Raw genomic sequence first — 25,572 nt, forward strand, 5'->3', positions numbered from 1 at the left:
GAATACGTGCGAAGATGTCTCAAGCGCAGGATGTACAAAATAGCTTGGCTGGTTATGCGAAGATGCTGGGGTTGGCGAGATATTGCTCATGGTCTCACGTAAACGTTGAAGGAATGTTGGAGGGTCGATAACTGGAGTAGATTCTGGGTGAAAGAATTCACCTGGCAGACGGAGGGTTGCACCATATAACATTTCAGCACAAGTGCTACCAATGTCTTCTTTGAATGCTGCGCGAAGACCAAGCAAGACTAGGGGTAAGGCTTCTGTCCAGTGTGTGCTACTGTGGCACTTCAGACCTTGTTTGAGAGATCGGTGAAAGCGTTCCACCATCCCATTTCCAGATGGATGGTATGGTGTTGTGCGAATATGGCGAATGCCAGGAAGAGAGGTGAGGGATGCGAACAAGTGACATTGAAATTGTCGGCCTTGGTCAGTAGTGATGGTGGTAGGCATGCCAAATCTTGAAAGCCACTGGGAGATGAATGCTCGAGCTACAGTTTCAGCGGATATATTTTCAATAGGAATGGCTTCAGGCCATCTTGTGTACCGATCAATACAAGTGAGGAGGTAAGTGTAACCATTTGAAGGAGGCAATGGGCCAACCAAGTCTAAGTGCACATGATCAAAGCGTCTTGCTGGAAGGTTAAATTGTTGAATGGGGCTGTGAGTGTGATGGGATACTTTACACCGTTGACATCTAATACATGAACGAGTCCATTCTGTGATGTCTTGATTCATTGCTGGCCAGACAAATCTGTCTGCGATCAGCTTTTTGGTGGCACGGATTCCAAGATGTGCCAAATTGTGCAAGGCATTAAACACTTCACGTCTAAAATTGACAGGAATATAGGGACGTATTCTATTGTTCTCTATGTCACAGTAAATTTTAAGCGTTGGATCAATGTGCAGCGGTTGTAACTGAAGGGAGGTTTGTGGATTTGAGATTAGGTTCTTGAGTTCCTCATCATGCAATTGAGCTTTTGCAATTTCAGAGAAATCTGGGGTAGTGAGGTTGATATTGTTTACCCGAGACAAGGCATCAGTGACACAATTATCAGTACCAGAGACATATCTGATATCTGTACTAAACTGGGCGATGAAATCCAGATGTCGAAGCTGACGAGGAGAACATGAGTCAGAGTTTTTCCTAAAAGCGAAGGTTAATGGTCGATGATCGGTGAAAATGATGAAGTCGTGTCCTTCCAAGTTGTGCCGGAAGTATTTAACAGCACAGTACACAGCAAGTAGCTCTCTGTCATATGTGCTGTATTTCCTTTCTGCAGTAGTAAGTTTTCTGGAAAAGAATGCCATTGGGGAAAGTCCTTTAGTGGTATGGGCTTGAAGCACTGCTCCTATGGCCGTGTCAGATGCATCTACCATTATAGAGAGCTGATCACTAGGTGAGTGATAAGAAAGTGTGGCTGCATTTGCCAGATCGTGTTTGCATTGCACGAATGCTGCAGATGCAGATTCAGTCCAAGGGACAGCTCGTTGATCATTTTTTTTTTTTTTTTTGCTATTCTTCAGAAACTCATGTAGGCAGGCTTGTGTTTTTGCGGCATTTGGCAGAAAGCGTCGGTAGAAATTTAACATTGCTAGAAAACGCTTCAGTTCAGAGATGGTTTTGGGCTGGGGTAGGTCGTTAATTGCTTTGACTCTTTCTGGTAAAGGTTTGACTCCATTCTGGGTAATAAGACATCCAAGAAAGGAAACTGAGGGTTGACCAAGTACACATTTGGATGGATTTAGTTTTAATCCATGATCTTTAAGGCGAGTGAAAATCTGACGCAGATGTTTAAAATGTTCTTCCGCATCTGTAGATGCAACCAGGATATCATCAAAATATGGGATGCAGAAATCGAGACCAGACAGTACTTGGTGTATGAAACGCTGAAATGTTTGGCCAGCATTGCGAAGGCCAAATGGCATATATAAGTACTCAAAGAGGCCAAATGGTGTAGTCACTGCGGTCTTGGGCACATCTTCAGCATGCACTGGGATCTGATGATATGCTCTGGCAAGATCGAGGGTAGAAAATATTTGTTCCATGAAAAAGATGGGTACAGTCTTGGATATGTGGGACTGGATATCTGTCAGGGACTGTGATGGCATTAAGTCGACGATAATCTCCACAAGGCCGCCAGTCACCATTAGACTTTTTAACCATGTGAAGTGGACTGGCCCATGGACTTTTAGATGGGCGAATGGTTCCCTGTGCTAGCATGAATTCAAATTCTTTGCGAGCAGCTTTTAGCATCTCTGGAGAAAGACGACGAGGCTTGGAAAATACAGGTGGGCCATGTGTTTCAATGTGATGATACACTTCTGGCTGATGAGTATGCTGCCCTGATTTGGATGGGTTTAAAATGTCAGGGAATTCTGCTAATAACCGATGAAACCGTGTGCTGCCCGATAAAACACTTATGTTGGTAGGTACGTTTGATACGTGAGAAGCTTGGCCCTGTGATGTCAGCTGAGTTGTAGCATCAATTAAGCAATTATTCTTGACATCCACTAGAAGGTGGAAATGTGTCAAGAAGTCGACACCAATAATTGCTTGAGTTACATCCGCAATAATAAAAGGCCAGTTGAAAGTCCGGCGCAAGTTTAAATCAAGTGTCAATAGTTTGGTGCCGTAGATTGCAATTTGGGTACCATTGGCTGCATACAGTACAAGTTTATTAAGTTGGTGAGCATTTGTTTTAGTTCTCGGGAGCACTGATATGTCAGCTCCAGTATCTACTAGAAAACATAACTGAGTTGAACGATCAGCCAGTACTATTCTGTCGATGTGGCGGACATTCTGTTGGCCAGCAGAAGACCGCCCATTTAGTTTCCCGCTTGTACAAAAGTGCATGGAGGGGCACACTTGCGAGCTTGAGAGCCAAAATGCATATGATAAAAACATATGCCACTTGTGGGTTCTTTGTACTGTGTTGTGAAATGAACTGAAGTAATAACCGGCGCGAGGCGCTGCTGCTTGTGACGTCAGCCTGCGTGCTGAGTTTGTTTTCGAATGTTTTGCTTGTAGACGAACGAAAGCTGAGCTCGGAAGAGTGATACTGTTTTGATGGAAATAAAGAATGATTTATTAAGAATTTTTTTGTCTTTATTCATAATGCACCCAGCCTCGGGTAGAGGCAGGCCCGCAACTGAACGAACTGTTTTAAATATATTTGATTTATATATTTTCTGTGTTCTTCGTAACATAGTGGTACCCTCGGCGGGACCGGGTGCTTTGAATTAGAATTTTCCGATTGAACTTTTGTTATTGAATTTCGATTTTGAATATACTTTGAAGATGGATTTGATCGCTTTAAAGGCTCAAAGAAAAGGACTTAGAATTGCGTTTTCGCAAACCTCAAGGAAAACCGAAAGTGAATTAACTAAAGAAGTAAGAGATTTGAAAATACTTTCGATTTTGAAGTGTCAACTTTGTGATAAATTCCAGAGACTTGACGTATGCCAGAGTGCTATATCGCAGCAAATTCTGCAGACTGAAGATGGAGAAAAATTATTTAGTGATGATTTTCAAGAAGCGGAGAATTATCGAGACAAGTTTCTAGAACAGTGTGCTCAAATAGATGCGGAAATACAAGCCTCTTCTCCTTCAAATAATTCCGAATCTAGGAAATTTAAATTGCCTAAAATTGAGCTTAAAAAATTCAGTGGTGAAGCTAAAGATTACCTGACTTTTTGGAGTCAGTTCCAGAAAATCCACGATGACAAAAGTATCGCCGATGAAGATAAAATGCAGTATTTATTGCAGGCCATGGAACCCAAATCGAAAGCAGAACGCCTAGTCCTTAGCTTCCCGGCAACGGCAGCTAATTATCCTAAAGCCATCGAACAACTAAAAGAGCGCTTTGGACGCGAAGATTTACTTGTGCAAATCTATGTGAGAGACTTGTTAAGCCTAGTGATGAAGAACGCTGTAACCGGAAGAGCAAAAACGGATCTACCCTCCCTGTATGATGAACTAGAAGGAAAATTGCGAGCGTTGGAAAGTTTGGGAAGAACCCAAGAAAAATATGGGGATTTTTTGACCCCCTTAGTGGAAAGTTGCTTACCAGAAGAAGTACTGATGGCATGGGAAAGAAGCAGAAATCACGACTCCATTGAAACTAAAGGGAATCGATCTTTGAAATATTTAATGAATTTCTTAAAACAGGAAGTTAAGGGGGAAGAGATGGTTCTCCTCGCAAGAACTGGTTTCGCTTCCCAACAGAACCATCGAAAGAAAGATTATAACCACGAACAGGTAAAGCAAAATGATCCCGTAACAGCATCAGCTCTAGTAAGTCTTGAGAATTCAGGTAAGAGTGTTCCGAACTGTAATTTTTGTGAAAAGAAACATTTTAGTGAAAAATGTTACTCTGCAAAAAAAATGACTTTAGCTGAAAAACAACAATTGTTGTTGAAAAAAGGTGCTTGTTTTTCTTGTCTGAAAAGAGCGAGTCATATTAGTAAATTTTGTCCTTTCAAAGGTAAGTTAAGTTGTTCTATTTGCAAAAGTTGTAATCATTTTGATGTAATGTGTAATCAAAAGCTAAAAAATAATGATCAGATAAATGTTTCAAAAGAGAGTTCTCTTTCTAACTGTAGCAGAAGCGAAACTGTATTTTTGCAAACGCTTTGCGTTCGAATTCGGTGTCAAGGTCGCGAGAAAATTATTCGCTGCATAATTGATAGTGGAAGCCAAAGTAGCTACGTTAGTGAAAATATGATGAGTCAGCTTAAAGCATCTCCACTTCGGGAGGAGACAGTTATACATGCACTGTTTGGGGGGGACGAAACGAAACCTAAACAACATGAAGTGTTTTCGGTCGAGGTCAGCAATTTAAAAGGAACATTCGCATGTAGTTTTGAGGCATTATCGGAAAAAAAGATTTGCGGTTTTATTCCTAAGGTTAAGGATAAAGAGATTTTGAATGAATTAAAAGAAAAAGAAATCGAATTTTCGGATCCATTGCGAAAGGAAATTGAAATTAACCTTTTAATCGGAGCAGATGTTATAGGAAAGTTATTGACGGGAAATTCTATTGAATTACAGTCCGGGGTAACGGCTGTCGAAACGAAACTTGGGTGGACGGTATTTGGCAAACGAAATTCGGGTGAAAAGGATAATATTTTGAAAACATTTTCAATGCATGTCAGGAGAATTCCTCTGAATGAGTTATGGGAACTTGAAAAAATAGGAATATGCGCTCCAAACGAAACTGTTAAAATGAATGAAAGTTTTAATTTATCTGAATTTGAGAACAAAATGAAAATTCTTCCAAATGGAAGATATGAAGTAGAACTTCCGTGGAAATGTGATACGACACATTTAACCGATAATAAAGAATTATCCTGGAAAAGGTATCAAAAGATGATCTATAAACTCAGATGTAGTAAATTTTTCGATGATTATCAAAATGTGTTCAAAGAATGGGAAAGGTTGAATATTATTGAACGCGTACCAGAAAACGAATTGAATAATGAATGTCATTATTTGCCGCATAGGCCTGTAATCAAATTAGGAAGTGAAACCACGAAAATTCGTCCTGTTTTTGACGCTTCTGCATCTGAGAAAGGGAGACTCTCTTTGAACGAATGTTTGTGTAAAGGAATAAATCTTATTGAATTAATACCTGATATTATAGATCGTTTTAGAATGTATCCGATTGGTATTAGTGCCGATATTGAAAAGGCTTTTTTAATGTTATCCGTCGCATCTAAAGATAGAGATTTTCTCAGATTTTTTTTCCCATGCAATGAAGAGAAATTAATTTATAGGCATTGCAGAGTTGTGTTTGGAGTTTCTTCGAGCCCCTACTTGTTGAACGCATCTATAATGCATCTATTAGAAAACTGTCCACGTCAATATAGTGAAGTTGCTCAAAAATTGAAATCGTCATTTTATGTGGATAATTGTTTATCTAGTGTTTTTAGTATTGATGAACAGTTTATGTTTATTGAACATTCCAAATTAATCATGTCAAATGGATGTTTTAACTTGCGCGGTTTTGAAGGCAATGTGGCTGGTACAAATGTTGACAAACATTCAGGGGATACTTCCGTTTTGGGGGTAATTTGGAATTTGGATAATGATACGCTGAGGTGCTGCACAGACACAGATACATTGACCTGTGATACAAAAATCACAAAGAGGACAATTTTGGCAATTGTGCAGACAATTTTTGATCCTATTGGTTTAATAACGCCAACTACATTGCTTCCAAAACTGTTGTTGCAAAAATTGTGGAAAGTGAAAATTGCATGGGATGATGAATTGTCTCCGAATGATGTAAATATATTTTTGAACTGGTTTAAAGAACTTAATGTTTTGAAAGATGTTACTTTGCCTCGATACTTGTTTATCAATGACACGTCTGAACTACATGTATTTGTGGATGCTTGCAAGGGGGCGTATGCAGCGTGCGTCTTTGTTCGATCAATATTTAATTCTGAAGTAAAAATAAATCTCGTACGGGCGAAGTCTAGAGTATCGCCTTTGAAATCTTTAAGCATTCCTCGCTTAGAATTAATGGCCTGTTGTATAGGTTCTAGACTTGCAAATTCTATTATCAAAGCTCTCAGTTTGCCCGATTTAAAAGTTACCTTCTGGTCTGATTCAACCACTGCCCTTTGGTGGATAACAGAGCAAGGAAATTGGTCCGTTTTCGTCGAAAATAGGGTTAAAGAGATTCGAGAGTTGACGCGAGGTCATTCATGGAGACATATCCCAGGGAAACTAAATATTGCCGACTTGTTGTCGCGCGGATGTTTTGCGAAGCAAATGCTTCGGTCTAGATGGTGGGAAGGCCCCTTGTGGTTACGAGAAAGCCCTGAAAACTGGCCCACTGGTGAGATTATTTATTTGCATGAAGAAGTAGAATTGGAGAGGAAAAAGATAAAAAGAGTGAATATTGATCTATCAAAAGACGCACCCCCTTGGCATCGAATCAGTGTATCCAATTATGATAAAATGATTAGAGTATTTGCATGGATATTTAGATTTGTAAATAATTGTAAAGGTGGTTCTGAAAAGAATGGAAAGATTGAACTTTCACAGTATGAAATTGAAAATTCTGAGAAAAATTTAATTCGTTTGGTTCAAAATTATTATCTGACTGATAAGAAATCTTATAATTTTATTGAAACGCTCATTGATGATGATGGTATTCTAAGAGTTAAAACGAGAATACTAAATAGAGATGACTATGAATCTTTTCTGTATCCAATACTGTTACCAGAAAAATGTGATTTTACTAAGTTATTAATCAGAAATGTGCATAATAAGAACTGTCATGCTGGTCTTCAGATGATGCAATGCATATTACGAGAAAGATTTTGGATAGTCAGAGCTAGAAAGGCCATTAAAAATGTCCTCTTTAACTGTATCGTTTGTAAAAGATTTAAAACTAAGGCCATGTCAAGCGAACCGACACCTCTGCCGCCAGACCGAGTTACGGATTGTGCGCCATTTGAAATCATAGGGATTGATTTGGCCGGACCGCTGTTTTTAAAAAATGGAGGAAAGGTGTGGATCGCGCTGTTCACCTGCGCTGTGTACCGTGCCATTCACCTTGAACTCGTAAATTCTCTTTCTACTGATGCGTTTCTCCTGGCGCTTCGACGATTTGTTGCTAGGCGCGGACGCCCTAGAATAATCTATAGTGATAACGGGACAAATTTTCGGGGTGCGTCTAATGATTTATCAAAACTAAATTGGACTAAAGTAGTAAAGGAAACGGGAACTGAAAGTATAATCTGGAAATTTATTCCACCTACTGCAGCTTGGTGGGGTGGCTGGTGGGAGAGGTTGGTTCGTACAGTAAAAGAATTGTTAAAACGTACTTTAGGTAAAACAGTGTTATCATCTGAAGAACTTTGTACTATTATTTGTGATTGTGAAACTATAATTAATTCTAGACCCTTAACTTATGTTTCTGAAGATCCGCAAGAATTAGTACCTCTGACACCCGCCATGTTTCTTATCGAGAACAGAAATTCCAATGTTGAAGATCTTGATGAATTAAATTCGTCAAGTCTTAATAAGAGATTAAAGTATAGAACTAAATTGTTAAATGATCTGAGACAACGATTTAGAAAAGAATACCTTAGTCAACTGGTTCAAAAGCATAATGAAAAGCGATCTCGGGAACCTGTTGTAGGAGAAATAGTACTGATGGGGGATGATAACAGAAAACGTTTATTTTGGCCTTTAGCCCGAATTACAGAATTGATCCCTGGACGTGATGGAAAGATTCGTACGGTTAAACTTAAGACCCGGCATGGAATAGTTATACGACCAATACAACGCATCTTTCCTCTGGAGATACAGTCCAATGATAGAAACATAATTCCTGATAAGAAACTGGGTGCAGAGGAATCTAATTCTAGTGCTGGGTGTACGTTAAAAAAGAGTATTGCACCTGATAAAATGGTGATGCAACAATATTCCTCCTCTGGACGACTTGTAAAAGTTCCAAAAAGACTTGATCTTTTAAATAATGTTTGTTATGAGTTTGAGACTCAACCTGAGTCTCAAGGGGGGGGAGGATGTTGTGAAATGAACTGAAGTAATAACCGGCGCGAGGCGCTGCTGCTTGTGACGTCAGCCTGCGTGCTGAGTTTGTTTTCGAATGTTTTGCTTGTAGACGAACGAAAGCTGAGCTCGGAAGAGTGATACTGTTTTGATGGAAATAAAGAATGATTTATTAAGAATTTTTTTGTCTTTATTCATAATGCACCCAGCCTCGGGTAGAGGCAGGCCCGCAACTGAACGAACTGTTTTAAATATATTTGATTTATATATTTTCTGTGTTCTTCGTAACATACTGCGTTCGAGTATTATGACGAGATTGACTCCTGCTTCGGGCACGAAATTTATTACGTGGGCCCTGATTTGATCGATTGTATCTCCGTGAAGCATGAAGACTTGTAGAGAGTTCAGATACTTTTTTGGTCAATTCAGCCACTTGTTGTTCGAGGGATGAACTGGAAGGTGCAGCATTAGCAGCACTGACATAAGCTGGAGTAACAAGTTCATTAATTTTGTCAGCCATTGCTGCTAAACGGGTTAGATCTTCATTGGAAGCAGCAAGAATTATTTGTATGTTATTAGGGAGACGCGAAAGCCATAGTGACTTCAACAAGTTGTCACTAAAATGGCTTCCTGCCAGATCACGCATTCGTGACAGCAAGTATGAAGGTCGCTGATCTTCAAGTTCAAGTCCTTGTAGTAAAGTACGTATTTTTGAAGATTCACTTTCTGAATAGATTTCAATGAGCCGCTGTTTCAGTTTGGAGTATTTATCACAATCAGGTGGTTTGAGAACTACATGGTTGAATTTTGTAGAATCCTCACTAATGCGAGCTATAGAAAATTGTGCTTCGATCTGAGCGAACCACAATGAAGGATTATTTTTCCAGAAAGGCGGTGGCTTCACCGCAACGCGTGTGATTTGTGGCTCTGGTGGAATATCGTCGGGCATACTGATAGATAATTTTCACTTTAAATAATAAACACTTAACAGCACAAATATTGTAGCATGAAGATACACTATTGATATTTTACCATGATAACAATAAATATTTTAACCATGCAGAAAAAATTTACGTAACGATACACACACAAATAAGACAGGGTCAGCAATTACACACACAAATAATATTTTACCGAAATGCATTTGAAAAGAAACCCTTATTTGAGAAAAAAAAATGATGCGTTCATTTTGTATTGCGCACGCACAAAATCACCACTTCACACTGCTAAGGCACTTTCGAAGGAAAAAGGAAATCACTCCTGTAGCACATGGGAAAAAAATTCACTACTTCCGAACACTGAGGGAAGAATTTTGCCGTAGCACGTTGCAGAAAAATTACTGATGTAGCACATTTAGCGAAAATCACTGTTGTAGCACATTTGTCGTTGAATGATCGAAGAATTATTGCACGACTGGCGAAGTCAGCGGAACGGAACAGATCACATTGATGATTTGCTGAAGCTCCTTGCGATGATATGCACGACTTTGAAAAAAACACAAGCAATATATATCAATACATCTAGAAATAATTGAAGGGGTACGTTGTAGCATACGTTTAATGTCCATATTCGTTGCTATTTTTAGTCAGTTCTTCAGAATGCCTTGGATGCACGTGGCTTAGGGTCGTTGAAAATCCATTGTCAGTAGCGTGCTCAGTCAAAAGGTCACCACTTTTGGTGGTCGTGTGTGCTTAATGCATGATATAATTAAAGAAAATAAGAGTAGACAATCTCCTATAACAAAAGAATATATTAAGTACTAAATTACAATTTAAATTACATTGCAGAGATCAACACAGAGCTCGGAACACAGTTCATGCTACCTTCGCGTACCGTTGTGTGACGAGAAGTCTGAGAGAGTAAAGATGTCGCTTTGCTGCTCCGATTAAGAACTGGATTTTACACGTGGCGCCATCTCATGAATAGAAGTTGAAGTATCTGTCGGAACGCCACAGGGAGATAATTAAATAATGGCATGAATGAAATAAGAATTTTAAAAGAAATATAAGTATTCATGTTACTTGCCATTTAATAGTTTAACAGTTCATTAAACTAGTTTTCCTTTCAGATCTCTGGAAGGAACCAGATTCAACTAAGAAACTCCTGTTTTTAGATGCAGTACAGATGAAAAGTAATTGTCCATGGAGTTGATCATGTAAAAATGACTTTTAATTTCTAGATTAGATAGTTTCTAGTGAGAAATGTTTATAAAAGATTGGCCTCGCATTAGATTCTAAAGCTAAAAGTTTTCAACAAGGTCGTTTTAGACCTCAGTTTCAAACTAATTAACTCTGGTGGGAAGTATGTAAGGATCCTAAGTTTTACTAACGTTTATTTTATTTTAAAACTGTACTATCACTTCTTATTTTCTACTTCCGGCCAGAATTAAACGCCTTAACTTATTTATGCAAATTGTCTTGCTAATGCCAAGTACTTAAGTTGTGGCTTTTTGCCAAGCAAGAGAGAGGAAGGAGTTATTGGAAGCAAGCAGCTTGCCACTGTAGCTTTACGAGTTTTCACTCTGTTGCTGGTTGCCTTCAAGACCAGAGGTTTAGCCCTCTTGATAATTGCAGACGTATCGTAGTTTTAGCAGCTCAACATACTACATACGTACCTTTCTTTAAATAAAGGCCAATCTTAGTGTTAGGCACTTGTATACTAATTCAAAGTTAGTTTTAGTTAGAGTTTTAGTTAGTAGTTTTTATATTCTTACGTTCAGACCACAAGTGGTTGGTATCTGTATTTCGAAATTTTGGAAATTCCTGCAAAGTATAGAAAATAAAGGGTTTCGTATACACTTCCTGCTTGTATTGTCTACTTCACACATTCTTGAACATAGCTTGAGTAAGCTCCCTGTTCTTATTCAGGACCAGTCATGTTCCCAAAGCATGTCAAAAGAAACACTAGTCCTGATAAACTACTTAAAAAACCATACTAGCTTAAACAACTAGCGACCTACATATAGGTCGGCTTGTACTCAGAATCTGCTTCTCAAATTTTAACAGGAATTACTCATTTATTTTTATTTTATTTATTTATTTGCATTATTTTATATCAATAAAACATAAAATATTCACTTCTTGTTTAAAATTTCAATTTTTAGGCATAAATGGTTAATACAAACTGCATTAAAATATTCTCGTCTTTGTATGCATTATCATATATTAAATGTCTTTACTCAACTGAATACTTTACCTGATATTTACCAACACATTGAAAAAATGTCAAAAGCAAAATATATATGCTGTTAGACTTCTCTAGAGGTTACTGGCAAATTCCATTAACAAAAAAAACCCCAAACATAAGCAAGATTTGGCATTAGAATCTGCTACTTTATGACAGGAACTTAAAGGTAATTTTCTGACACCCAACTTGCACCATTAACCACAGGAACAACAGCTGCAGGAGATGGTTTGAGTTGCCTAATTTTTTTCCCCCTGCTCCATTTCTGTTTAGAGTGTTCTGCTTTATGAAAAGTGCATCAATAAAAGCCAACCATGAAATGCAGTCTTAATTGAGGCAGAGAACAAAAGCTGTGCATTGATGACAGCATGCTACGATCGAAAATAGAGAAACATGGTAACAGCCTTAGAATCTATTTTAAATAAACATTTTTTGGAAATTTTAGGCATTTACATATGCATTTCAAGTTAAAAAATGCTCCATATTTTTTTTTTTTTAGTACAGTCATGAACAAAATTCTTGTTGGATGCACAGAATATGCAGCAAGATACCTGGATCACATTGCTATTTACTCAAAAAACTGGAACAATCACATTAAAAACTTAACATTTGTTCTAGACAGAATACAGAAAGCAAATTTAAGAGTGAAACCATCCAAATGTAAATTTTCTCAAAAGCAAGTGAAATATCTAGGTCATATTTTTGGACATAGACTATGAATTCCAAATAAAATAAATTTCTTGGCTATGAAGAATAATCCTGCACATAAGACCAAAATAAAAGTATCTGCTTATTTAGGAATAGTAGAGAATTATCATCAATACATACTAATATTTTCCAAAATTGCTTCACCCCTAACCAATACTCTGGAATGGGGTAACAAAAAAAGGAAGCTGCAATGCTTAGAAATTATTACGTAACAAAACTGTTCTTGCTTTAATAGACAATTTATTAGATAAACAGCTGCCTCAGTCAATGGCATGGGCATATTATTATTTTAATCAAATTACTATCAAAATGTAGAATATTACATGTTTTAATAATTTTACATTTGGATAATCTGCATTATCAAAATGTAAAATATTTTTATTTTAATCAAATTATAATCAAAATCAGCACCCTGTTTTGCATAAGTGAAAGATTTACTAAATTTGAAAAAACTACTGCACTACATAAAAGAAGTGCACAGACATAATCTATTTTTAAAAAAAGGCATTTTTATCTTGATGGTTAGCAAGAATTTTTTAACCAAACTCATCGTAACCCTTTGATCTAGCTACAGTCTAATGTCAGATGTAATTCTAGATTGATGTGCTGGGCACTTACATTACATCCTTATAATGTTAACGTGATTCATCATGACGGATCCTTACACAAAAATGTAGAACATTTGAGTAGAATCTAGTAATGTATTAATTTGTTTTATTTTTTATTTTTATTTTTTTATAATGTTATTTAGCATATGCTGAAATGATGTTAATCTGGCCTTTATCATTTTCCTTTATAATTAATAGTTATATAAAAATATATGCTTAAAATTTTAAAATTAAATTTTATTTTTCTTCTCAAAATTAATTTTTCTGCTTTGGAAAAAATGTGAATGCTAGCCGTTTTAAAGAGTAAAAGAAAAACTTTTGTTTCATTTCATGCACTATCAAATAATCCAGAACTTTTCTCTCTGGAAAGTTCTTTCCTTGAGGAAGAGGTGGAGAACAAAACATAGATAACACACTTCTGACTAAAAGCACTTTTTTTTTTTTTTTTTTTTTTTTTTTTTTTTTTTTTTTTTTGAGGGACCATTATAAGTTCTTACGATTCCTTTGGAGTTTTCCTTTCTTGTTTGGGCTAAATTCAGGATCAGTCGGTCAACATTCAACTTCCAGTCTCATGAAAAAGACAGTGTCAGGGAATGTTAAAAAACAATTTTTTTTTTTTTTTTTCAAAAGTACGGATGGAAGTGGAATGTTGAAAAACTACGATTACTGCTGCACATTTGCACATTTCCTTAACCATTTCTTTTGCATGTTTTGAATTGTAAAAATATCAAATGACAAAACTAAATCTTACTGTTTGTTTAAGACAGTTCTTCACCAATAAAAAAGATGTGCTATGCTTCTGCAAGACCATGAAAAATGTCAATATTTTTATGAAAACTTCCTAATTCATTGCTTGATTTTGTTGATTATAGCAAATAACACAAGGGTTATCTGCCAGAGGGGAGGGATGCTTTCGTGGAGGATTTTCTGAGGGAAACTATCTTGTGTACACCTTACATATGGTGAAACCAAGAAAATGTCTATGCAGCCAGCCTGTTCACCAGCATTTGAACCAATATTCAGCAACTTTACCATTCAGCTTTTGGTGAGCCTTCCTTATTCATAAAACAAAGATTACTTTTTAAAACATTGCATCTTAATTTAAAATCTTTGTAATTGGAAATATATGTATGAAGTATTTACCAACTGATTTCTACAACAAAACAATCAAGAGTTTAACACAATAAAATTAAAAAAAAAAAAAAAAAAAAAAAGCAGGAGATGTGAAAAATGCGCAATGCCCTCACTAGGAGTCAAATTCTGGACCTCCTGAATCCATGTCGAGCATGCTTCCAATTGCACCACAAAGGCATACAGAAAGGAGGAAGAAAATAACCTTATAAAGCTCATAATATTTTTTTATATTTAAAAAAACAAACTAAATTTGTTATATAATGTATACTGCCACCCATTAACAGGATTGCTTAGCAAAGTCATCTTGTAGCTCTACTAACAAGTTGTTTTTAAATTGTACCTTTACGAAAATGCTAAGTCTAATTTATAAATTCAGTTCCTATTTTTGTAATCAAATCTCAATCATTAAAACCAATTCTAACGATTAAGGAAAAGGACCTATATCTTTAACTGTTTTATGGGAATTAGCATAACCTGGATCCATTCAAATACAGAATTATGAAACATTTATTTAGTAATGCTAAAATTTACACAGAACACTCAAATTTTCAGAAATGAATATAAAGCACTAAACGTAGCTCTTTCATTATATTTAATTAAAATTAATTTTTTTTTAAATTCCACTGTTATTTCAAATGGTACCAAAATTTTTAAAGTATATAACAAAACTTCAAAGTGAGTAATTCTCAATTTGGTAAAGTCCTTATAACACAGAAAAACAATTTTAGATTTCAAATACATGAGCAAAAAATATGGAAAGGTTTAGAAAAACTAGCCAACAGCTATATGAGAGATAAACACTTTCAAATAAAACCCAGTTTAGGACTAAAACTCCTAATGTGGAGTGCATATCTGTATAGATATAGATATGTATACATTATGAACAAAGTCAGGCAATATATTTAGAGTAACTAAAATGAAAAATACAAGTCAGATTAAATAAATAAATTCATACAATATAACTATATTTAAGGAGATCAGCAAAATTTTATGGAACACTCCTATGCAGTCATACAGCATGAATCCAATTATTTATTCCTTTTTATTACAAACCTACATGTGTCATTTAATCTCCAAAAAAATGGAAACAAGAATTTAGAAAATAAATACATAAAATAAAAGTCATTTAATTAAAAAATTTCTAGATTAATATTGTTATAGCTAGAATCTGTAAAATGCCAATACATTAGCAATAAATTTACTTACTCCTACAATCTTTAAATTCTTCTTTATACCATTCACAAGGGCGAACCTAATAAAGAAGTACAGTTCATAATTTTTACAATATCAAATTATTAGATCATTGAATTGAATCTTCACTTATGATTACATATTTATGGTAATACTTACTTGCATTTTCACAATAGTAATGGAAATTGAAGATAATAATCAATAAACAAAAAAAAACAAGAAAAACAGTTATTAAACAAGTACAATTTTGCTGTTTTTAATGCAGTTTTTACTTCTTATTATTATTAAAAAGGCATAAAAAGAAGAAACATATAAAGATAAATTCTAGCTCATACCATGTTTTATTTAATGTAAACTTTATTCCGAAAATAGTCTGACTAAACAATTTTACAAAATGAGCGAGATATCTGGGAAATAAATATTACAATAAAGCAGTTGCAACATTCCATTACAGAGCCACAAGTGAATGTACTTTTCTTCTATACATACGTGAAATGTTGGTTATTGTATGGTAGAGAATAAATGTATTTCACTAAATGTTGCAGTTTTATTTAAAACATGAAAACACTTTGCATCAAAGGATTCTTTTAGAGCTTTTGAATTCTATCTGCTGTATCAGATTGTAAGAGAAACCAGCAAGTTTCTCTACTAAATTAACCAAATGATAATGATAATAATAAATAACAACTACAACATTATACACAAATTATAGCTAGAATGGTAAGCTACCTTGATTTCTTCATATACACATTTCCAGAAAAATTTTGCTTTCATATCTTGGTTTATGAAAATATGCCTTAATATGGTCAAATGAAAACAAAAAACAAGCAAGTAAAACCTTTGATAGAAGAAGCAACTCAAAATGGAAAAAGGAAAATTAAAAGGCAACTCTGTCTTTTAATTTCAAAACCAATATTTGAACAGTAAGTTCCAATGCAAGAAGCAAAAATATCTACAATAAATTCTCAAGTATAAATTTAATTAAACTATGTTGATGGCTTAATTTCTTTTGAGTTTTTCAATTAAGTCTCCGTTAAATTTAAAGACTAGATTTATGAAAATTAAAAGTTCAAAAACCACCGCTGTGCATGTAAAATAGATTCAAAGTGAATCATTCATATTTTGATTCATATGAAAGTTGACTCTTTCCGCTTTCATGTTTTAGAGTACAGTGATGTATCAGTAGTTAGTGCTGTATTCCACTAAAACTTTGAATTGCTTTTAATTATTTGTGCATGATATATATGCTATATAAATATAAATTTATTAAAATGTTAATAAAACACAAAAAGTTGTTTTACTTGCAGTAATATACGATTAACACAACATCTTATCAACGTATATACAATTTACACAACATCTTTTAAAATATACTTTTTTCCCCTTAAATTATTTTCCTTGTTACAAGCCCAGGTGTACTCTCCGCTTTATTCATAATTTAAGAATGCAAATTAAGGTGCATATGCTACTTGTTAATTCATGCTCAGTATAAAAAATTGGTAAATTAATGTATGAGTGCATTCACAGTTGACTTTTGAGACTCATATACTAATTACAAGTATACTTGTAGCTGTAAATATGTTAAGCACTAAATTAATTAGCAGATACGATTTTAACTTGGATTAAAAATTACTAAAACTACTCCTTTTCCACAGGGAACAAGAATATCATAAATTTTCAATGATTAATATTCTTTTATGGAGATGCAGTACTCAGAAAATAATTATCAAAGCACTTTAGATCAAAACTGAATAATGTAATATTATTAAGACTAATTCTATGGGAGATAACAAAATTAAAAAGAGGAAAATTAAGATAAGATACAAATTTCCTTTTTTAACAATTATAAAAATAGCAAACTAACAGAAAATCATATATGACATTTCATTTTAAGAGCTATGCATTTGCTGTCTTTTTCTTCATTTGCTTCTATCAAAATGCTAAAACTCCCAACTTTGAAATACTAAGTGATATCTCAAATTCAAAAAGATTCCAAACACGGAAATTTGCTAAAAGTTAAATAATTTAGGTTGTTAAACTAGTTACAACATGATTTTAATGTTAATTTTGATAAAATTTAGAATAAATTAATTAAACTACAGTTTCCATCTAATTTTATTTAATTTTATATTTTTCTTTCTACTATTATATTTTTAAAAATAAAATTATGAACTAATGTGCATATAACCTTGCAAATAAAATTAGCATTATACCATTTAAAAATTTTAATGAAGATTTAATACAAATTTGTACTTATTAAATGTTAATTAAATTTTCATAAAATGCTTTGCAAATCAGTTAAATATAATATTATTCTAAAATCACTTGGAAAAAGAGGAATTTGCATAACTTCAGTTTCATTAAAAGGAAATATGACTGCCCTTTTTTTTTTTTTTTTTTTAATTTGTTATCAAACTTTTCTTTGTACATTTCCTCTTCCTTTGATAGTTAATTATAAATTTTTTTCTCATTTAACATTTCCAAGAGATGATTCAGACAAATTATAAACTGGAGTATTTAAAGATTTACCAGGAACCCAGAACTTCTGGAAAAGTGGGAGTACCCATTTTTATTAAGAGGCTTGGCAGTTCTGGATGCAACTTAGATGGCACAACATCATGTGGTGATACTTATCACTTAAGGATACTTATTACTTAATGCATATAGAAATAAAATTCATTTAATGGAAATCTATGAGAAGCTCTTCCCAGTACATAACAATACTAAAAGCAAAGAAGCAATTATCGCAAATTATAGTCCTCCTTACGTGAGGATCTTGCTAGTGGTAAGCCTTTCTCTAGTCAAGAGTTTAGAAGCATTCTAAGTTCTTACCTTGTCTACAACAGTTTGATGACTGAATTAGTCATACACCCTTAATTTTTTGGCTGTATTTTATGTCCCCTGATTTGGTATAGTTGGAACAATATCTGAAGAGCAACAGGATCAATTGTCCCTCAGACTCCCTGAAATAGGTGACAGATCACTAAAAATCTCTTGACACTGGATGTGAACTTACGATTCTTGTAATGTCAAGTGAAGTCATAACTGAATGAATTGTTGATTTTGCAATGCTGGAGCCTGCTGTCTCACACTTAGTAACAGCTTGACCACTACGACCGGTGGGAAACTGCATACATGAATTTCTTAGCTTTGTGTGGTCTGTCACATACTCCTCAACATGATGACGCATAAAAATCAGGGAAATGCACATGTTGCCCAGAATGAGCTTGATGAATATTTGTTTTAGCATGATTTGCAGATCTACGCTGTACAATATTAGGAACGCAAGTATCCAAGTCCATATTAGACATAAATACTGGTTTCACACGACCAAGTAAAACTGAAACTATTTTTCTGTGCACAGATGATTTGAAAACTTTTGCACTATATTTGAGCACTTTAAAAGGGTTGTCATAAGGTTGCTGTAGTGTCTGTTGTACTGCATGACATTGCACAAACACATGCGAACACGTTTTTAAATCTTTGTGACTCAACATTGCTTCTGTTGCATGTGATCTACAGTCAAAAGTCTTTAATCCGGACGTCCATAATCCGGAATGATCTATAATCTGGACCTTAAAGCTACAAACTTTCTGTGCATGCATAGCGTTTACGCATGTGCATACGCATTTACGCATGCACGTAATACTTTTACGCATGCACGTTTAATGTATAACGGATGGTATAAGCTAAGCTAAAATTATCTACTTATCTATTTCAGTTAATGTTGCTGATTGCCTTAATCTTCGAATTGGATCCAACTTATTATTTTTTGCAGACCGTTAGAGCAATTTTATAAAAGTAAGCTTGAACTTTCAATTATGTCAAAAAGAATTTCTATTTCTGGAGCTGTCAAAGGATCTACAAAGCGAAAGCATGTTTTGATGTCCATCAAACAAAAAGTGGAATTGCTGCAAAAAATGGATAAAGGCATATTCTTTGTTTCTCTAACCATTCCGAAATCTGTTTATCAATTTCACGCTGCTCTGCGGGGGGGGGGGGATGTCGCAGCATGCAATGTACTGAAAGTTGATCTATCAGCACTTTCCTTACTAAATGTAGTATTTCATCACAATGTACTCCATCTTTGATACGATTGAAATCAAATTCCTCGTCATCATAAATATCACGAATACACATCAAATCGTTTTCTGGTTGCAATTTTCTAATTTCGACTATGCGTAATGTATGCTTTACGCATGCACGCGTTGAAAGAAATGTTTAATAAAGTAAACAAATAAATATTTTTGTAAATTTTGATACCCTTTAGATCATAACTGCTCTTTATTTCATAAATTACGGTTTCATATTTTTAATTTTATAATTTCTGCATGCCATCTTACCAGATTTAAATTGATGATCTATAATCCAGAAAAACTGATAATCCAGAATCGCCGAAGTCCCAACGAGTCCGGATTAAAGACATTTGACTGTAGTTGGTTTTACTTTAAGCTGCTGCATGCAGCTTTGAGGCTGTTCAATGTCTCCAATAGGATCAGTTTCAGCATTCGATGGGTCGAAAAAAATCACCCAGAAGTTTAACTGTAATTTCATACACAAGCTCTGAGGAAGTGCAACTGATGCTTTCTTTGAGTGCTGTTTTCAGTTCAAGTAGCACAGATGGGAAAATTTCTACCACTTTAGAATTTCATGACACATTAACACAGATTTTAAGGGATGGTGAAATTCCTCAATTAAGCCATCGCTTTGAGGATGATAAGCAGTTCTGCGTATCCGTTGTATGCTTAAGAGTTTTGTTAGAGCCTTAAACAAAAAAAGACTTGAATTGACACCCTTGAGTGGTTGTAATAATAGCTGGAATACCAAACCGAGAGATCTAGATTGCATAAAAAGGCACTGATACTGTTGTAGCTTGAATATCGATGATGGGGATAGTTTCTGTCTATCAAGTGAATTCATCGATAGCCGTTAGACAATATGCAAATTCATTAGAAGGTGGAAGTGTGCTGATGAGATCTAAATGAATATGTTGATATCATGTAGATTGTGAAGAAGCTGAATTGTGTGTGTGCATATTTTAGCATTTTGACACAGAATACACTATCTTGTCCAGTTCGGAAAATCATTCTTGATATCTGGCCACACATATTGGATATGAGCTAATTTTGACCTTGTTCCAATGGCTGGATGAGCTAAATAATGTATGCAATTAAAAAAACAATTTTCGGAATGCACTGAAAATAATAAGACCTTGCTGTGCCAATAGATATAACACATTATAATTCTATTTCTGAATTTGGAAGCTTAACTTTTTTTCTTTGTAAAGAATTGTTAGTATTTAATATTTCTTTTACCTCATCGTCAGTTGTTGTTGCCCCTTAGCAATTTCTTCATTATCAATAAGACCAATAATTTTAATTTCATGCATGCAAAATAATTTATCAACAACAATATTATTGGTTACTTTTATGCATTGGATATGAGTTATGAATTATGAAATAAAGTCTACATGACAATTTTGATGTGGGGAGCATTTTTCAAGGTTTTGTTTGAAAGCAAATATTAGTGGTTCAAGATCAGTAAACACAATAAATTTGTAGCCCTCTACTATGCATCTAAACTTCCAAATGGATGTGAAGATTGCTAATAGTTCCCCATCATATACACTATATTTTGTCTCAGTGGTTGTGAGCTTTCTAGAAAAAATGCTAAAGGTTCGAGTCCACACTTAGTAGCTTGATTCAGAGATCAGCCAGTAGCATAATCAGATGTATAGACTTAAAGAATTAAGACGCATTTGGCTAAGGATAATGAAGCATTTGCTAACTGTTGTTTAGCATTTTTAAAAGCTTCACTTGTTTGAACAGACCAGTGAACTCTGCATCTGCCGTTCTTTTTTTAACTTTTTAAATATCCGCTGAGTGGTGCTTGGTTATGAGCTGCATGTGGCAGATATCCATGGAAAAAAATCTAGTAACCCTAAAAACTAAAAATTTTTAACAGTTTCCGGTTTTTTGAAAGGTAATAGTTCCATGTAAAGTTTTACTCCCATTCTGTGTTATTAAATGGCCTAAGAATTCTATTTTAGCAACACTGAAAACATATTTGGAAGCACAGTCCCCATTCGCTTAGTTTGTATAAAACTTTTGAAATGTACTGTTTATGGAATGCTTTACTTTCTGAGAATACTAGAATGTCATATAAATACATGTAATAAAAATCTAGCCCTTGTAATACTTCATGCATGAAATGCTGGAAGGTTTGAGCAGCATCTTTTAGTCCAAAATTTAAGTAAGAAAACCTAAAAAGACCAAAAGGGTTAACTGTCACTGTTTTAGATATGTACTTTTCATAGATAGGTATATGATAATTAGTCCATGCAATATTTAATTTAGAAAACACTTTTGTTCTGTGATGAGATTAAGTAAAATCTTGTATTATGTGAAACAGGACATGAATCAAAAACTGCAACTAAAACTGCAACTACTCTGCAATCTCAACTGGTCTAATGCCAGTAAGCTTTTTATATATTAGGTGTAAAGGTAATGACCAATTACTTTTAGAGAGTTGACAAATTCCCTGTTCTAAGACATACCTGAACTCCTTTTTTGCTACATCATAAATTTTGGGTTGAAGATATCTTGCTTTGGAGCAAATTGGTTGTACTTTAGTTTTGAAATAATGAACTGTGTCAGGTTTCATTATTTTGCTATGTATAGAATGATTAGTTATTTCAAGAAATTGCATAAGAATTTTGTGACATTGAGAGCATTCTGAATCAGTCTTCACATTAATTTGAGTGCTGTACTCTAATTTGCCACTAGTAGCAAGAGTCATTAATGTGTCAAAGATTCCTTTTTTTTTTGGTAAATCAACTAATAATCCAAAATAGGTGATAAAATTAGCTCTATTATGTGAATAGAAACATCAGCTATTATGGAATCCCATTTAAAATTTTGCCTGAGGTCAAAAGTTAAAGTTAGTGGCTTAATATTATATGTTTTAATTTTAGTATTATCTGCAGCAAATAGCTTTACAGCAGTAGCACTGATATCTTTTCCTCATGGTACAGAAATGTACGAAATGTCACTACCTGTGTCAACAAAAAATGTCATGTTTGTTGTATATGTGCAATCTGTTAGAAGTGTTTGCTCTTATTCCAGTATCGATGACTTGTTTCGGAATAGTAGCCAAATTTAGCTTTCTGACTGAAGTTGGAAACATTTGCCTACTTTTTGAACGATTACGGTTATCACGGTATCTTAGATTTTTATTGTATTTGTTTGAGACAAGCATTCAATTTGCTTAGTGAGATTCTCTATTTGTTTGTTCATTAAGCTTGATGTTGAAGATAACCGTAATTTGCTCAGTATTTGAAGCTGTAAAAATGGTTGTGTGTCATTGGTAACTTTTGAAACTTTATCTACTATTTGAGCTACATGAGTTAAATCTGCACCAGAAGCTGATAAAATTGCTTGCATATTGGATGAAAGTCATTGTATCCACAAGTTTTTTAGGAAATCATCATGTACTTTGTTTGATGCTAATTCTTTCATTTGTTTCAAAAGGAAACTAGATTTTTTTTTTTTTTTTTTTTTTTGGTCACCTAATTGTAAATCCGATAAAAGTTGACAGATTTGCTGTATTTGGAAATCCTGAAACTACACGATTAATTTGTTTTTTAAAGTTATCTACATGTCATTTTCAGGCGGTGTTAAGATAATGTGAGACATGTTAAAGTTGATGTTTTAAAGTACTAAATTTGTAGCATTGTGAAAAAGATTTGTCTTATCACTAGCAATGCTAACTAGATCAAACTGAATTTCACATTACATCAGCCATAATTCGATATTTGATTTCTAAATGGGAGGCATTTTGAAGGTTACTCTACGAATCTGATGTGTCACAATTTCTTCCCATTGTAGTTCCATTATATTCCAATTTCCTCCGAAAGAAAAAAGGAGAGAAATTCACGAGAGTGTTTTATTTCAACCTTGAGGGAAAATAGTCAATAGTCAACCGATCAGCTGCATGAAAGCATTAACTTATAATCAAGACAAAATGAAGGGAAGCAAAGAAATAAATATACCTCCTTGTTCTTTTTGTCATCTGTTTCGAACTTTTAAACAGCGGACACTCGCAGAAAATTTTTAAAGTTGCACAGTTGAATATAAAGCACAAGGTTAAGCACAAAGTTCTTACAACTGTATGTATTTCATTCAGTGCAAACAATAATGTATGCACTGAGTACTCACTACTGTTAACATAATCCCACTGTTGTCACAGAACTGCAACATTGCCAGGAGTAAGAATTAAATGCCATTTGAGAATTAAGATGCTGTATTGTAGGTCACTTTTAGCAAAATGGATGCCTTTGTCAGCTTATCTAGGGAAGACTGAAGTGACGTTGATTCAGCATGAAGGATTTTCAGTAGTCCGTCCCAGGGATAAATAGAAGGGCTAGGTCATTCCTTTGTTCGACTCCTCGCCGACGTGAGCCTCATGGAGGGGGGGAACCAGAAGTAATCTGACGTGCCTCTGTTGCACCTGCTCTGATTTCGCGCCTTTAAAACTGTAGTTTCATTCATTTGCGAGACGATTTTCTGGAGATCGCATATCCCAAATTAATGTTAATCATACATATTTGTTTTCTAATAATGCAAATATTTAAAATAATTTGTGTGTGCATATATATATATATATAGTTTTAGTCAGTTTTCCTTTTAAATTCTATATTTAAAGTATCCTTTATGTAATATGGCTTCTTGTGCTGTAGCAACGTGCCGTAACACTTATAGAAATACGAAAGAACGAGATATTGTATTTCATTCTTTCCCAAAGGATAATTTGCTTTTGACGAAAGAATGGATACATAAATGTCGAAGACAAGATTCTATTAATGTGAAAAACGCAAGAATTTGCAGCGAACATTTTCTGTGCAGTGATTATGAAGATGACGTGAGAAATCGCTTGCTTGGATTGCCGCAAAAGAAACTGTTGAAATGCAATGCTGTGCCGAAAGTAAATTTATCGTGTGCAGTAAACGAAATAACACAAAGAAATCGGAGACATTTGAAAAGAAAACTAATGCAGAGTGCTTTTGAAAGACTACACGAATTAAGCCCAAAGAAAATTTATTTTGAGGCCGAGAACGAAATTGAAGCTGACAATAATAAATCAAATGTGAATGATTTTGAAATAAAACTCACAAGTGACAATGCCCTATGTGACAATATCCCTGAGTGCCCTAAGTGTAAACAAGAATGTATTGATAATTTGAAGAACAAAATAATATCCTTAGAAAATTGTAATAAAATATTGAAAAATAGAGAAAAGAAAAATTTTAGAATGTTTGCTCAGCAACAAAGAAGGTGGACGACATCTAGAAAGAAATTTGTATCGGAAATTCAGAAATTAAAATCCCAAACAGCGAAATTTAGGAAAAAACAGAACAGATCGTAGAATTTGGAAAAACGTCTAAAGCATATTTTTACAAAGACGCAGATTAACGCATTGCTAGAAAAGAAGGAAAAAATCAGTGGACTAGTGAAGATATTTCACATTGCATTGTCATAAGAGCTCTGTCATCTAAAAGCTACGATTTTTGGAAAGAAAAAAATGGGAATTCCTTTACCTAGCACTAGCACATTAAAGAGATGGTGCACTAAATTTTCATGTAGTCCAGGAATTCAGAGTGATGTTCTAGCTGTAATGAAGGAAAGATGCCAATATTTGAATTCTGTAGAAAAAATATGCGTTCTCAGTTTCGATGAAATGCACATAGATTCTAAACTCTGCCATGACTCTAAACTGGACCAAATTCTCGGTCCTTTTCAAAAAGTGCAGTTTGTTTTAATCAGAGGTCTCATTTCGCAGTGGAAACAACCAGTATTTTTTTATTTTAACACTCCAATGAAGAAAGAACTTCTTTTTTCACTCATAAGACATATTCAATCATCTGGAGTAGAAGTGAAAGCAATAGTGTCTGATTTAGGAGGATCTACTACTTTGTGGAAAGAGTTACAGATTTCGATTAATTGTTCTCATTTTCCAAATCCAGTATTCCAAACGAAAAAAATATGGGTTTTTGCAGATTTAGCGCACTGCCTCAAATTCAAAATCACTCTGAGAAACCACTTTTTAGTAAAGGATTTGTTTTAGAAGATGGAACTGTTTTAAATGTTGATATTATTAAAGAGGTTTTAAATAAAGATTCAGGAGAAATTAAATTGTGTCACAAACTAAAACCAAATT

At 34.4% G+C, this 25,572-nt stretch overlaps 1 protein-coding gene across 1 annotated transcript in view; it reads right to left on the reverse strand.

Annotated features, from left to right (window-relative positions):
* LOC118187477 (synaptic plasticity regulator PANTS) overlaps positions 1-25,572 on the reverse strand; it is a 95,123-nt gene that overhangs the window by 59,363 nt on the left and 10,188 nt on the right. Inside the window, exon 2 of the mRNA XM_085809995.1 lies at positions 15,373-15,418. Within this exon, the coding sequence (XP_085666121.1) occupies positions 15,373-15,418 (46 nt within the window). The remainder of the gene's footprint in view (positions 1-15,372; positions 15,419-25,572) is intronic.

This window comes from Stegodyphus dumicola, chromosome X2, assembly GCF_044657685.1.
Source record: "Stegodyphus dumicola isolate Sdum_Otavi_A_Nest chromosome X2, ASM4465768v1".
In the NCBI taxonomy this organism is placed as follows: domain Eukaryota; kingdom Metazoa; phylum Arthropoda; class Arachnida; order Araneae; family Eresidae; genus Stegodyphus; species Stegodyphus dumicola.